We start from the raw sequence: 16,445 nt of genomic DNA, 5'->3' as shown, positions 1-16,445 counted from the left end.
CAGTTATATAAGAAATTGGTGATACTATGTGCAGTTTTGATCTCTACTTAATAGAACATAGAACATAGAAAAATACAGCGCAGTACAGGCCCTTTGGCCCTCGATGTTGCGCCGATCCAAGCCCACCTAACCTACACTAGCCCACTATCCTCCATATGCCTATCCAATGCCGGTTTAAATGCCCATAAAGAGGGAGAGTCCACCACTGCTACTGGCAGGGCATTCCATGAACTCATGACTCGCTGAGTAAAGAATCTACCCCTAACATCTGTCCTATACATACCACCCCTTAATTTAAAGCTATGCCCCCTCGTAATAGCTGACTCCATACGTGGAAAAAGGTTCTCATGGTCAACCCTATCTAAACCCCTAATCATCTTGTACACCTCTACCAAGTCACCCCTAAACCTTCTTTTCTCCAATGAAAACAGCCCCAAGTGCCTCAGCCTTTCCTCATACGATCTTCCTACCATACCAGGCAACATCCTGGTAAACCTCCTCTGCACCCGTTCCAGTGCCTCCACATCTTTCCTATAGTATGGCGACCAAAACTGCACACAATACTCCAGATGCGGCTGCACCAGAGTCTTATACAACTGCAACATGACCTCAGGGCTCTGGAACTCAATTCCTCTACCAATAAAAGCCAGTACACCATATGCCTTCATTACCGCACTATTTACCTGGGTGGCAACTTTCAGAGATCTGTGTACATGGACACCAAAATCCCTCTGCTCATCCACACTACCAAGTATCCGACCATTAGCCCAGTATCCCATCTTTTTGTTACTCTTACCAAAGTGAATCACCTCACACTTACCTACATTGAACTCCATTTGCCACCTTTCTGCCCAGCTCTGCAACTTATCTATATCCCGCTGTAACCTGACACATCCTTCCTCACTGTCAACAACTCCACCGACTTTCGTATCATCTGCAAACTTGCTCACCCAACCTTCTAGCCCCTCCTCCAGGTCATTTATAAAAATGACAAACAGCAATGGTCCCAAAAGAGATCCTTGCGGAACACCGCTAGTAACTGCACTCCAAGATGAACCTTTATCATCAACTACTACCCTCTGTCTTCTTTCAGCCAGCCAATTCCTAATCCAAACCTCCAACTCACCCCTTCACCTAACACTATGGGCAATTTAGCATGGCCAATTCACCTAACTTGCACATATTTGGACTGTGGGAGGAAACCACAGCACCTGGAGGAAACCCACACAGACACGGGGAGAATGTGTAAACTCCACACAGACAGTTGCCTGAGGCGGGAATTGAACCCGGGTCTCTGGCGCTGTGAGCAGAAAGAATGGGCAGGGTTATGCTTGCCTTTATAATCATTCATGGGACGTGGGCCTCACTGGCACAGTTGGTATCTATTGTCTGGAGAAGATGGTGGTGAGCTGCTTTCTTGATCTGTTGCATTCCTGGATGTAAAAGCTGGAAAGATTGAGAGGATTTTGACACATCAACACTGAAGGAACCATGGTATAGTTGCATGTCAGGATAGTGTGAGTTGGAAGTGAATTTGCAGGAGGTGCTTCAATGATTCTGCTGCCCTTATCCTTCCATGTGATAGAGGTCCTGGATTTGGAAGTTGTTATCGAAGGAGGTTTATAGCGTTCCTGATATGTATCTTGCAGATGGTTCACACTTTTGTTACTGTGCATCACAGGAATTCAAAGGAAGTGAATTTAAAAGGAGTCATTGTGATGCTTGTTAAGTGGATTGGTTTGTTGTGGATTATATCAAGGTTCATGAGTATTGTTGAAATTGCACCCATCCAGGCAAATATAGTATATTCCATCATACTCCTGGCTTGCGCTTGGTGGACAGGCTTAACGGACATAGGTGTTGAGTTACTTGCTGAAAAATTCTGAGTCTCTGACTGCTCTTGTAGCCATAGTTTTTGTATGGCTGGTCCACTTTAGCTTCTGGTCAATGGTAACTCAGAATGGATGATACAGAAATGGTAAGGCTATTGAATATCAAGGGGCAATGGTTACATTGTCCTTTGTAGGAGATGGTCATTGCCTAGCATTTGTGTTACATCATCTCAATCTTGGATATGGTCCAGGTCTTGTTGCCAATGGAGAGAGACTGCTTCAGTATCTGAGCAGTCTCAAATGGTGCTGAGCATTGCACAATCATCTGTGAATATCCCTACTGACCTTATAATGGTTGGAAGGTCATTGATGAAGTTATTGAAGATGGTTGGGCCTGGGAAACTACCCTGAGGAACTCCTGCAGTGATGTGTGTTGGGACTGAGATGATTGACCTACAAACATCACAAACAACTTCTTTTGTATGAGGAATGATTCCAACCAGTGGAGCATGTTCTTCCTAATTCCATTCGCCCCAGTTCGGCAGGGTTCCTTGATGCCACACAAGATTGAATGCTATCTTGAGGTCCACAGTAGTCACGTTCACCTTGCCAAATAAATGGGATATGTACAAAACCTGTACCCTAAATCAAACAGCTCAATGAGAAATAAAGTGATAGTGCAATTGGATTATATTTTAGCAAGTGGCAATGATCAATCGCAGAGTTGTTCTTTGAGTACAGTGCTCAATTTTGTAATAGACTTGCACTTCATTGACTAGCTAGGTCAGTTGTCTTGATGACTAAAATTGGGAGGGATAATCCGATCCTTGCTGTTAACAGTTCATTTGTTTGTCTCTGCACTTTTGCCACGCATTGACTGAAATATGGTTCATTTGTATATTAGGAGAAAGTGAGGACTGAAGATGCTGGAGATTAGAGTCAAGCGTGTGGTGCTGGAAAAGCACAGCAGGTCAGGCAGCATCTAAAGTGCAGGAGAATTGATATTTCAGGATTCCTGATGAAGAGCTTATGCCTGCTTTTCCAGGACCACACTTTTGACTTCATTTGTGTATTTCCAATTCTGGTTTCATTCCCTTTCTAAACTGGATAGTTGTGGACTATCCTTTCATGTCCAATATGTACAGATTACATACAAGTGCAAATTGAACAGGAAATCTGAGCTTTTTGACACCTGATTCAGTTGACTACTTTCAATGTATTTAGATTGAAATTTCAGTTAAGGTGATTTCACCTATTCAACATCAATTTCCTGAACTTGCCTATCTGTGGTCAGGTGATTGCTGTATAATTTTAGTTCCATATTTCATGCTTTCAAAAGTCCATATAGGTCCCAGGTATTAAACTTTGATAGAGTCATAGAGATGTACAGCATGGAAACAGACCCTTCGGTCCAACCTGTCCATGCCGACCAGATATCCCAACCCAACCTAGTCCCACCTGCCAGCACACGGCCCATATTCCTACAAACCCTTCCTATTCTTATCCCCACCCAGATGTCTTTTAAATGTTGCAATTGTTCTAACTTCCATCACTTTCTCTGGCAGTTCATTCCATACACATACCACCCTCTGCATGAAAAGGTTGCCCCTTAGGTCTCTTTTATATCTTTCCTCTCTCACCCTAAACCTATGCCCTCTAGTTTTGGACTCCCCCACCCGAGGGAAAAGACCTTGTCTATTTATCCTCCTCATGCCCACCATGCCTCCATAAGGTCACCCCTTAGCCTCCGATGCTCCAGGGAAAACAGCCTTAGCCTATTCAACCTCTCCCTATAGCTCAAATGCTCTAACATCCTTGTAAATCTTTTCTGAGCCCTTTCAAGTTTCACAACATCCTCCCGATAGGAAGGAGACCAGAATTGCACGCAATATTCCAACAGTGGCCTAACCAATGTCCTGTACAACTGCAACATGACCTCCCAACTCCTGTACTCAGTACTTGGACCAATAAAGGAAAGCAGACCAAATGCCTTCTTCACTATCCTATCTACCTGTGACTCCACTTTCAAGGTCTGCACTCCAAGATCTCTTTGTTCAGCAACACTCCCTAAGACCTTACCATTATGTATATAAGTCCTGTTAAGATTTACTTTCCCAAAATGCAGCACCTCACATTTATCTAAGTTAAACTCCATCTGCCACTTCTCAGCCCATTGGCCTGTCTGATCAAGATCCCATTGTAATCTGAGGTAACCTTCTTCGCTGTCCACTACACCTCCAATTTTGGCGTCAGCTACTAACTTACTAATTATATCTCTTCTGCTCCAAATCATTTATATGAATGATTTATAAATGTTGTGGCACTCCACTGGTCAAGATGATGGAAGTTTTATCACTATCATGACACCTCTGCACCCAGAAGAAAAGACAGATATTATATTTCTTCTTTTTGTTTGCAGTGAGCATTCCATTACATATTACAGTAAAAGTTTTGGGATGACGTGTAAATTCCACGTTCACTTCTGTCATCCTGAGTTTAAAAGCTACTTCGGAGCTAGTAGCTGGACTTGTCCCCAGGACCACATTGGCTTTCTGAGTTCTAACTCTTCATGGGTTATATCTATAACTCATGCACCGCGTTCAGGCACTTTTACAAATTTGTTTTGTATGAGGTTGGTGGCAGTTAATTTGCCTCCAACAGGATGTCTTGCATCTTGCACCTTGATCTTATTTAACTTTATATCAAACCAGTTATACTGGATGAGTTATGAAACTTAATTTTGTTCCTCAGCCCCACCAGTGGCTAACATTGTATCTTACTCAAGAATGTGCTCTTGCTGGCCTCCACCAGGACTGTCCACTGTGGTGTTGGTCCCTTTCATCTTTGTTTAGGAATGGGCTTTCATCAGCCATACCCATTTCCCCTGGAATGCTACTACCAATACCTGGATGGCAAACCTCTGCTGTATCCCCTCGACAGTTCCTTCACTAAATGTGACTTCATCTTCACTTTCACCTGGTGTGTCCTTGAATTCTTGGAGTCCTCCTTTAAATTTATCAACTCTTTTGCTCTGTCCTGTCATGTTCTGTCAGCTTCACTGGCCTTTCTTGCTTTCTTTTATGGCAATTGGACAGTTCAACTAATTTCGACATATGTCCTGATTCTTTCCAACATCCTTAGGGACAAAAAAAACCGCAGGTGCTGGAATCCAAAGTAGACAAGCGTGAGGCTGGAAGAACACAGCGTGCCAGTATGCTGCCTTGCTGTATTCTTCCAGTCTCCTTTCCAACATTCGGGCTGGACCTCAGTCCTGTTACTGAGCTACACCAGACCTCAAGGATTATATTGCTCTGTGTAGTTTTGAAGTCTCAGTTCCTGGCCTTGCTGCTGTTTCTCACTGGTTTAACTCAAGTGGCCCTTGCTGAACCTCCCAAACCCAGATTTTACTGCTGTTTGTGGGGTTTCTGAATGTTTTGCCTCCTAGCCTGTTTACCTCTGACTGTTGATTTATTCAGGCTTCTTGAGCCATTCCAAACCTCACAAGTTTTACAGTTTCCTGTAGCATTGCTATTTACTTTTTGTTGACTCTTTCTAGCCCATCCAATCTCTTTGTACTGTCATTTTATATTTAAAGGTCATAGTTTTCTGCCAGCCAAATTGCTTTAGAAAAACATTTACCTTGGCACGACAATCCTTGGGATTACTCTCACTGTTACCAGACCTGTAACAAGTTCACTCTCTCAGTAAACTTACGAGTGGCACCTCTACATTTTTCCCGAGTTCTTTTATCAGTACAGTGTAAATAAGCTTAATTTCAGTTGAAAAATCTTCACTTTATCCTCACTATCAATGTCTGCAAACACCCAGTCTTTGAATTCTGATTTCTTTCTCGTGCTGTCCAAAATATTTAGCAGCCACTGTTTTTTTATATAAACTCCTAAAGCTTTCCTGGTCAACAGTGATGTCTTAACAGATGCTGGCCACCATTAATACTACAGACACTGGTTTTGCAACTTGCGTTGACAGGGAACACCTTACTCCCTGAAGCACTTGGTGTATTTTACCACTTGCCCCCATCCCGCAACCATTCGGGTCCTTTCTTTTAGTGATCAGGAAAAGTTTTATATTCTCCACTTGGCTTTCCATTCTCCACAGCTTGTCACAGGGGTCTTTATCTAGCTGCTGTCTCTCTCTGCTCTGTGATGGCTTCAAGAACTCATCTTCTCTGAGTTTCTGAAACTGTCTCTTAACTTATATTTGTCAGCCTGAACTGTGATCTGGCTGTCAAGAGTGGGGTCCTGGAAGAGCACAGAAGGTCAGGCAGCATCCGAGGAGCAGGAGAATTGACATTTCGAGCAAGAACCCTTCATCAGGATGTGACCTGGCTGTGCTCTGCTTTCCTCTGCTCCTGTTCATAGAGTCATAGAGATGAAGCAGACCCTTCGGCCCAACTTGTCCATGACAACCAGTTATCCCAACCTAATCTAGTCCCATTTGCCAGCACTTGGCCCATATCCCTCTAAATGTGACCATATTGGAACACATACAGAGATTTTAATCCTCGAGAAGAATTTCTGCATAAAGGTTTTTGTAAGTGGCCTCAATTGTAAATGCCCGTACCCATTGGTTAAAAGCAAGTTGCTTAAGCTTTTCAAATTCTAGATGTATCTGACTGAGTTGTTTGTTGAGATTACAGCATTTTTGCCTTTATGGCACTAACTGGTATGAACTTAAAATGGCCCTTTTTGCTGCTATATAGTTAATGGGATTCTCATCAGGCAATAGAGAGTAAACATTTTCAGCTTTCCCTGTCAATCTGCTTTTTAACAGCCTTGTTCATTGTTGCAATGGCTATTTGAACTGCTGCGCTAACTTCTCTAAAAACATAAAGAATGCAGCCACCTCTTCCTCATCAAACCTTGGAATTAAGTGGGCAAGCTTGAATATTTCAGCCCTTGAGTCTGTGTTTGGTCTGTTTCCTCACTAGAATTGTCTTCATTCTTCTTTCTCATTTGGAACTCAGGTTCTCATTCCCTTTCCTGGAATTTTCTTCTTTCGGTTCCTAGAATTCCCTTTCCTCTTATTCTGTTAGAATCCTATTGCAAATTTCTGTTGCTGCAGTTTTGTGTTTCTCTATGCTCTGTTTCTAATTTTAGACATTTCATCATCCATTCTGCAATTTTTTTCTTTCCCTGGCTTTTAGGCAGAATGCTATGTTTAAGTATTTGTCTATACCTTTTAATTTTTTTTCCAAAGAAAATGATTATAGCTTTTTTAATGTCCTTTTCTCTGAAAACATTAATTTTAAACATGGACATATTAGCACTTTTAATATTATAGACCCAAGGAAACATTTTTGCCTTTTTTTAAGTAGCGTTTGTGGAATAATTTATTTTCTCCAATTCCAGTTTTGTTGTTTGCCAATGGGAGTGTAACAACTAAGCTCCTACAGTTTTTACAACTAGATGAGGGAGATAATTCAACACTCCTCCTTTTAACGCACTCTTAGTCAATCGCAACAAATATTTTTAGCATGCAGCTCGAGCACATAAATTAAAACACAGCATTGCAAAAATTTAGGAGCTGTTATAAGGTTTTCTTAAAGAAAAGAGATTGGGTTTTTATTGCTTACTTACCCTGCGAAAAATAATAAACGACCATATCAAACACACTAACAAACAGATATAAACCTTAAAAAGGGGAGGGCCTGGTAGGAAAAAAGGCAAAGGCCATGCAGTTTAGAAGATCTTAAAAGCTTTGAGATGTTAGATTTAACCCTGAGACAACATTTGTTAAATGGTTTACTTGTTTCTGCAGCAGTAGCAAAATCATAGGATATTACAGCGAGTTCTTGGTGAAAAGACAATTACGAGGAAACAGTAAGGCTTTCTGGATGGAGCTAAGAAATAAGAAGGTGATGGTGACATTATTGTCCTATAGGCCCCCAAATACTCAATGGGAATTAGACAAAGAAATATGCAGGGAGATTGGGGAAGACTTGTAGGAGTAAATAGGGCTGCCATAGTAGATGACTTTAATTTTCCCAATGTAGACTGGGACTGACAGAGCGTTAAGGGCTTAGATGGGGTGGAATTTGTTAAGTGCATTCAGGAAAGACCCCTCACACAGTATATAGAGGGTCCTACTCGGGAAGGGGCAAAACCTGAACTACTCTTGGGAAATAGGGCAGGACAGGTGATGGAGATAACAGTGGGGGGACATGTTGGGACCAGTGACCACAGTTCTATTAATTTTAAAATAGTTATGGAGAGGGACAAAGCTGGTCTACAGGTTCAAATTCTAATTTGGGGCAGGGCGGATTTTGATGGAATAAGACTGCAGCTTGCAGGGCTTGAATGAAGCAGTTTGTTTGCAGGCAAAGGGACCTCTGGCAAGTGGGAGGCCTTTAAAAGTGAAATAGCTAAAGGTCTTTATGTTCCTGTGAGGGTAAAAGGCAAGATTGACAGGAATAGAGAACCCTGGATGACAAAAGATATTGAGGCTTTGACCAGAAAAAAAAAGGTGTGGCTCAGGTATAGGCAGCTGGGATAAATGGAGTCCCTGTAGGTATACAGGGAATACAGGGGTTTACTGAAGAATGAAATCCGGAGGGCAAAAAGGGGATATGAGATAGCCTTGGCTGAGAAGATTAGGGTGAATCCAAAGAGGTTTTTTCAGCATATTAAAGGAGAAATAATAACTGGAGAAAAAATACAACCTCTCAAGGATCAGAGTGGATATGTATGTGTAGAACTGCAGGAGATAGGTGAGGTTATCAATGAATATTTCTCCTCTGCGTTTACCGTGGAAAAAGACATTAAAACTTGGGAACTTATGGAAGTTAGTGCTCATATCTTGGGGATAGTCCATATCACAGTAGAGGAGGTGTTGGATGTATTGGCATGCATGAAGGTGGATACATTTCCTGGTCTTGACCAGATATATCCAAGAACACGGAAAGAGGCTAGAGAAGATATTGCAGGAGCCCTGGCTAATATTTTTGCATTATCCTTAGCCACAGGAGAGGCCCCAGAAAACTGGAGGGTAGCAAATGTTGTTCCTTTATTCAAGAAGGATTCAAAGAAAAACCTGGGAACAATAGACCCGTGGTAGGTAAGTTACTTGAGAAGATTCTGAGAGATAAGATATACATGCATTTGGAAAGACAGGGTTTGATTAGGAATAGTCAGGATGGCTTTGTGCATGGGAGATCATGCCTCACAAATTTGTTAGAGTTCTTTGATGAAGTGACCAGGAAGGTTGACAAGGGCATGGATGTAGACATAGTCTATATGGATTTCAGTAAGGCCTTTGATAAGTTCCACATGGTAGACTGCTCTGGAAGGTTAGGTTGCATGGAATCTAGGGAGAGCTGGCAAATTGGGTACACAGTTGGCTTGATGGTAGGAAGCATAAGATAATTGTGGAAGGATGGTGTTGGACTGGAGGCCTGTGACTAGTGAAGTGCCTCAGGGGTTGGTACTGGGCACATTGCTGTTTGTTATCTATATTTGGAAGAGAATTTACAAGGCATGATTAGTAAGTTTGCTGATGACACTAAAATAGGAGGATTCGTGAACAGTGAGGAAGCTTATCAGAAATTGCATCAGAAATTGATCAGCTGAAGAAGTGGGCCAAGAAATGGCAAATGGAGTTTAATATTGATAAGTGTGAGGTCTTGCATTTTGGAAAGTCAAATCAAGGCAGGAATTTCATAGTGAATGGTAGAGCCTTAAGGAGTGTTGTGAAACAGAAGGATCTTGGAGTTCAGGTGAATGGTTCTCTGAAGGTGGAGTCACAGGTAGACAAAGCAGTGAAGAAGACTTTTGGCACACTGGCCTTCATCATTCGGAGCATTGAATATAGAAGTTATGAAGTTATGTTGCAATTGTACAGGACATTGGTGAGGCCACACATGGAGTATTGTGTTCAGTTTTGGTCACCTTGCTATAGGAAGGATGTTATTAAACTGGAAAGAGAGCAGAAGCAATTTACAAGGATGTTGCCAGGACTCAAGGGTCTGAGTTATAGGGAGAGATTGCACAAACAAGGTCTTTTTTTCTTTAGCGTGCAGGAGACTGAGGGGTTTTCTACTAGAAGTCTATAAGATCATGTGAATGCACTCAGTCTTTTCCCCAGGTTTATAGAATCAAAGATGAGAAGGTATCAGTTTAAGGTGAGAGGGGGAAGAATAGAATGTAACCTGAGGGGCAACACTTTTACATAGAGGGTCGTATGTATATGGAATGAGCTGCCAGCGGAAGTGATAGAGGTGCGTACATTAACAACATTTAAAAGCCATTTGGACAAATACATGGATAGGAAAGGTTTAGAAGGATATGGGCCAGGAGTAGGGAAATGAGGTTAGCGTGGATGGGGATTTTGGTCAGAATGGATCAGTTTGCGCCAAAGGGTCCATCCCCATGCTGTAGGACTGTATGAGTCTATGACCCCCTCTGACTCTGTGACTGTAATTCTGTAATATTGTTTGTAAAAATGTAAACAGATATGGCTTAATGAGCTGAATGACATTTACATTATTTTACCTTCTTGTATGTTTGTGTGCTCTAATAGAATTGTAGAGCCATAGACACAGAAAGAAACCATTTAGCCTATCAGGTCTGTGCATTACAAAAAAAATGAAATTTTAAAAACTTCTTAAAAACTAGACACCCATTCTAATTCTACTTTGTCCCGAGCCTTGTAGTTTGTAACCCTTGCTGATCAGAAATTGATCCAGGTACTTTTTCAAATAAGTGTTGACTGCACCACTGAACTGGAATTTCAGACATCTCTCTCCCTCTTGCAAAAACTCTTTTCCCTCATTAGTCGCTCGACCTTACACCAATCATGTTAAAAGTGTGTTGATCACAGACTTGTCACTTGGGGAAATTGGTCTATCCTGTCTACTGGATCTGCACCCCCTCATAATTTCGCACACCTCAATTGTGTGAACCCTCTGTTTTAAGGAAAACAACCTTAACCTATCCAATATCCCTCTTAGCTGAAATTTTTATGCCCTGGCATTCATGATTCTCATTATGTTAAGGAAACCATCAGAACAGATGGTAATAGACTCAATAATTGTAGTAGCATTGTTAGTTTTTATGTATAAGATGGAATATGTAAGCATAAAGCAATAGCTAAGATGAACAAACTTAACTAAAGCAGTGTCACAGTTCAGAATGTGGTCTCTGAAGAGCTTTCTTCTCATAGTTTAAAGTACTATGTTAACTCTTTAATTAGTCTAAGCATTCCACATAACATCTTTTCTCTGATACCTGTGGCCCGTGGGTGACTGCTACATGTAGGGGATTTCCAATAACACGCTTCTGTGCTAGCGAAATGCTCTTGCAGACAAATTCTTTGTAGACAGGTTCTTCCACAAATATTCTGGATCCTGCTAAACAGCACTGTCCTTGATGGAAGAAGAGGCCATTATGAGCTTGCTCTACAGCAAAGTCCACTGCAAAATATGAGTTACATTGCATATTCATTCATATTTGAAAATGTGGGCATCATTTTGGAAAATTACAGTATTATTTATGTGTGAGTTCAAATCTGACATTTGAGTAGAAGGTCAATTATTCTAATTATTGTTATTAGATTTCTCTAGAAACATATTGCATGTTCATAAAGGTCAAAAGAGGTACTACACATGTTGTATTGACTAGATACATGTATTAGATATTGACAAGCACATTTTATGACCATTTATATTTGGAAGAAATATATATGAAGTTATGTTATTAATAATTTGTATTCAATCATTGGATAATTGGTTGTGGAACTGATTACATAAAAAGTTCACCTTAATGTGTTATTAATCATTTAACATTACTTTAGACATGCGTGGATATTCTGGCTTTCAGAGATAGCTGAGTAGTTTTCTATAGACGAGACCCACTCAACAGCATTTTTAAAATCAAATTTACCAGTTCTCAGTTGTTGCTCCACTTACATAGGATGGAAATGCTGGGGAGAATCAAATGTGTACGGTCACATAAATAACATGATTGACTCCCCATTATTTTCTTTGACATGTTCTTAGAAATGTAAGTATTATTGCTGCAACAGAGTCCCTCAAGTCTGAACCTTCTCACTGCCAGACTTCTGAGAAGTATACGTTTCGCAGCAATAGCAGCAGCTTGGGAATCATCATGCCCAAGGAAATCATATTGTTGGCAACTGGCTATGACTGGAAAGAGAGTAATTAATTAAATGGGCCACACATTTCGTCAAATAGTTAACTTGGCAAAGTGTACCTTTTATTTTGGCAGTTTTATCACCAGCCTTTGCTGCCTTAAGTAATTTTAGTGAACCATTCTTTTGGTGTTGTACCAGTTTTTGGATTTATGAGATTTTGCCTCTGTTTTTACTCCACAAATATGAGATTTTGGCATAGTTTGCATATTACTTAGTATACTACTAAATACCATTTCAGAAATAACAGCAAATGGAGAACAACAGGCTCAGGCAATAGGGTGCAATGACCACTTTCTAGTTAATGAATAATGGATTTAGGCCAGAGTTCATCATTTATAACTGGACTTCTGAATTAACAGTTTTATTCATGTCAAGGAACTGAAGTGTGTTGCAACAACTATGTCCATATTTGTAAATGTTGGAACTTAGAAACGTATTTATTTACAAACAGCTTTACGGTTAAAATAATGGACAAGACAATAGTTTTCTATACATTTTAAGCTTCTTTGTGAAATTCTCCGACAATAGAATGAAACATGAAGTCATTTGATCAATACTCATTCTAGTCTGATTATAATTACCATCATAAGTAGTTATATTTTTCACCAGCAGATAGTACTCTCAGCATTGCATGATCATTGCTACCCATTTTACTTGTTCCTAGTAATTAGACAATGCATCTGGCATTGGAAACTAAATTTCAAACATATGTATGAAGAACCTACTGCTCCAAAGGAAAAGTTGTGAAATAGTTTAAGTCAGCTTACAGTCAGAACTAGGCAATTACTGGGCCTGTACTTGCAAAACCAACTAGCTTATTCTGTATTAACTATAATGGTAGACAATGAATATTGCCAACAAAAATGGTCTAACTACTTCTGTCTTGCCTTGAACTTTTCATAATCCAGGGTAAAGGGATTAATTTAATTGGTGCTCCTGCAACTTGTCTTAATATCCTTCCCTACACCACAAATATACCATGGCTGCAAAAAGAACTATTTAAAGCGTGCACTCCATCAAGTGTGCAAAATGTTAATTTTGCCATTACTTCATGACCTCTGCCAGCAAGAAAGACAAAAACACCTAAGAAGTGGAACAATGATCAATGACAATTTTCACTTAAAGTCAAACATCATTCTGTCATGAACATGTGTTGTTGATCTTTCCCCATTTCTGTGGCAATATCCACAGAAGATCCATAACCACCTTCTTTAGAAATTTGAGTCTGGCAAATCCATAAAACCTTGCCAAAAGCACACAAATGTCAGTGTCAAGAACAATTAAACATCTGATAAATATTAAATTTAAGTACAGAAATAACTTTTAATACTAACAGTCTGCATCAGCAAAAATAATGTTTGGATTCTTCCCTCCAAGTTCCAGTGTTACTCTCTTGAGATTACTCTTGCCTGCTGCTTCTTGTATTAGTTTACCAACCTGAGTGAAAAAATGAAAATGTGAATATAATATTTAATTCATTAAGCTTACATCTACAATGTGCTATAAGTAATTCACATAAGCATGAGAGCCATTCGAATTGTGCAATAAAATCCCTCCTGCTGGATCTCTATAAAAGCAACTCAGCCTGTTTTATTTCTTCACGTCTTCCCTTTCTCTTCAGATAGTTGTCTAATTCTCTTTTTGAAAGTGACCATTGAATTTTACCCCAGCACATTCCCACACTTTCCGAACCCTAACTATTCCTTTTCTTACTTAGAGGATGTAGGCATCGCTGGTGAGGTCAGCTTTTATTGGGCTTTTATTGTCAGTATGCTGCCTTCTTGAACCACTTCGGTCCATGCTTGTCCTAATGTAACGGTTGCTTCTTTTGCAAATGACCTACTTTCAGTGACCTCTTGTACTTTATCCCTTTGCCAATGCGAAGTTTCCTCCTTTCTACCTTATCTACCTCATGATTTTGAATGCCCTTTAAATTCCTCTCAATCTTCTCTTATCTAAGGATGTACAGCTCTAACTTCTCCAATTAATGGAAATAATTGAAGGTCTTCATTCCTGGAATCATTCCTGCAAAGCTTTTCTGTATCTTTTCAAATCCCTTACTTCCTTTCTAAGTGTGGTGTCCATAACTAGATATACTACTTCCAAACTAGTTATTTATAGTTCTTATCATAACTTTCTTGCTTCAAAACTCTATTACCCCAAATATATACCCAGAATCCCATATGATTTAACTTTATTCTCATCCACTTTTTCTGCCAGCATTAGTGATTCATTCACAAATACTCACTCTTTGAATCTCTGATCCCACTTTGAATTGTATCCTTCATTTTGTATTCCCTATCTGTGTTTTTCCTCCCAAAATGTATCACTTCACACTTCTCTACATTTAGTAAGACAGATGAGAAAACCTTAAGTTTAGGTCTGTCCCATGGCAATTTAGCCAGTATCTAAGAAACAGATTTAAAATACTAGAGGCTCAATGGTTAGCACTGCTGCCTCACAGCACCAGGGACCCAGGTTTGATTTCAGCCTCGGGCGACTGTCTGTGCGGAGTTTGCACGTTCTCCCCGTGTCTGTGTGGGTTTCCTCCGGTTTTCTCCCACAGTCCAAAGATGTGCAGGTCAGGTGAATTGGCCATGCTAAATTTGTCCATAGTGTTACATGCATTAGTCAGAGGGAAATGGGTCTGGGTGGGTTACTCTTCAGAAAGGGTCGAAGTGCCTGTTTCCACACTGTAGGGAATCTAATCTAATCTAGGGAAGAAAATGGTCTGCTAACGAACATATTTTTGACTGCTATTGAGTGATATCTGCTACCACCACTGGCAATAATGGACTGAATAAAATGTTAACTGCAATGACCACACACTTTATAATTAACTGCAGGGTGTTGTTCTCATGAAACCTACCAAAGTTTTATCAGGCACCTTCAAAGTCTCCAAGATGTTGAAGAACTGCCAGGGAAATAGTGCAACTTATAGGGCATTGCTGATGTATAAAGAGAATTTTACATTACACGGCCTGGCCCTTCAAACATTATACCTTTATCTTCCTCATTCAAACTAAAATGTGTGCTGTTCCTTCAGTGATTTGGTTCATGTACTATCCTTTCTGCATGAACCTGCAGATTCCTCCACCTCAATTTTTACATATAGGGGATGTCAATTTCGATATAGGCTCTTGGTGGGGAAAGAAGTGATTTCATATGTGGAAGAATTATCCTCCTCAATTTGATCATTTGCAGGGTCCCAGTTGGCAAAGGAATTGGCAAGGGAAAGCAATCACAGGTGTATGGTGGCAAATATAGCATCAGGTAGAGTGTGTGCGAGAGAGAATTAAAGAAGAAAAGGAAAGAGAGGCAAATCCCCAAACATCCCATTATGCATGGCCTCGTCATTTGCAATGTCACATGCCCTTTTCCTGCCTATAAAATCAATTGTGATCTCTTTCAGTGGTTTCAAGTTTTGGAATGTAGCATGACCTTCTCTTGATCTTCAACTTTCCCTTTAGTTATGTGCCAATCTTTCCTGTGAAAGGAATTATAGTGAGTTAGTATATACACTTAGCCTAAATCACATGCTTAAAGGAAAAGGTGGTGTAAAGTGGAGAATCAGTTATAAGTGCAAAATAGAAGCTGGTGAAGTATAGTACTCCATTATGATCAAATGTAAGGCAATGGAAACAGTAAGGGAAGATTTGATATATTGTCATTAAAATAGAGGTATTGTAGGTCTCCAGACTGAATCCCAAAGATTAAGGGGAAGTCTTAAGTTTTATTACTTCATGGGATGTAAGCTTCATTGGCATTTATTGCTTAGCCCAGTTGTTCTTGAGAAAGCTGTTTTGATGAGTCCATGAAATTTCTTCTTGCATTAGATTGTCAGCTGTCTGTCAGTTGGCAACACTTTCACTCCTAACTCACGATTCCAGGCTCAAGACACTCTGGGGCAGGGTTGAGGAAGCTCTGCATTCCTGGAGGTGCTGCTTTCAGATGAAATGTTCGATTGGTATCTCCTTTCTCATACAAAAGATACCACACTGTGAGTTTGGGTGCAAGTCAGTCTGGTTGAGGAGAAGGCAAAATCAAGAGCTGTCTTCAGGTTTAAACTTCAAACTAACACTTTATTTGGCAGAAATACAAAATATATTGCACATGGTAACCCTATAGATCCTCATATCTGATCTTATAATTATAGTATATCAAGTCCACACTAAGCCTGTGAAGAGCATCCCAACCAGACCCAACCCCCGCTACTCTATATCTTCCATGGCTAATCCATTTAGCTTACACACCCTTGAACACTACCGGGCAATTTCCATGGCCAACCCACCTAACCTGCACACCTTTGGACTGTGGGAGGAAGCCAGAGCACCCAGATGAAATCCATGCAGACACAGGGAGAATGTGCAAAGTCACCTGAAGGTGGAATTGAACCCAGTCCCTGGCACTGTAAGACAGCAAAGCCAAACAGTGAGCCACCAGGCC

At 40.4% G+C, this 16,445-nt stretch overlaps 1 protein-coding gene across 1 annotated transcript in view; it reads right to left on the bottom strand.

Annotated features, from left to right (window-relative positions):
* Positions 1–16,445, bottom strand: part of LOC122560880 (aldehyde dehydrogenase 1A1-like) — a 72,450-nt gene that overhangs the window by 15,604 nt on the left and 40,401 nt on the right. The window contains exons 9-10 of the mRNA XM_043712085.2: positions 13,334–13,436; positions 11,075–11,259 (exon numbers count right to left, since the gene is read on the bottom strand). Coding sequence (XP_043568020.1) covers positions 11,075–11,259; positions 13,334–13,436 — 288 coding nt within the window. The remainder of the gene's footprint in view (positions 1–11,074; positions 11,260–13,333; positions 13,437–16,445) is intronic.

The sequence above is a fragment of the Chiloscyllium plagiosum genome, unplaced genomic scaffold (genome assembly GCF_037043375.1).
Source record: "Chiloscyllium plagiosum isolate Xiang-an unplaced genomic scaffold, Cpla_swu_hap1 HiC_scaffold_2, whole genome shotgun sequence".
Classification (NCBI taxonomy): domain Eukaryota; kingdom Metazoa; phylum Chordata; class Chondrichthyes; order Orectolobiformes; family Hemiscylliidae; genus Chiloscyllium; species Chiloscyllium plagiosum.
This window is presented reverse-complemented; position numbering and strand designations above follow the sequence as displayed.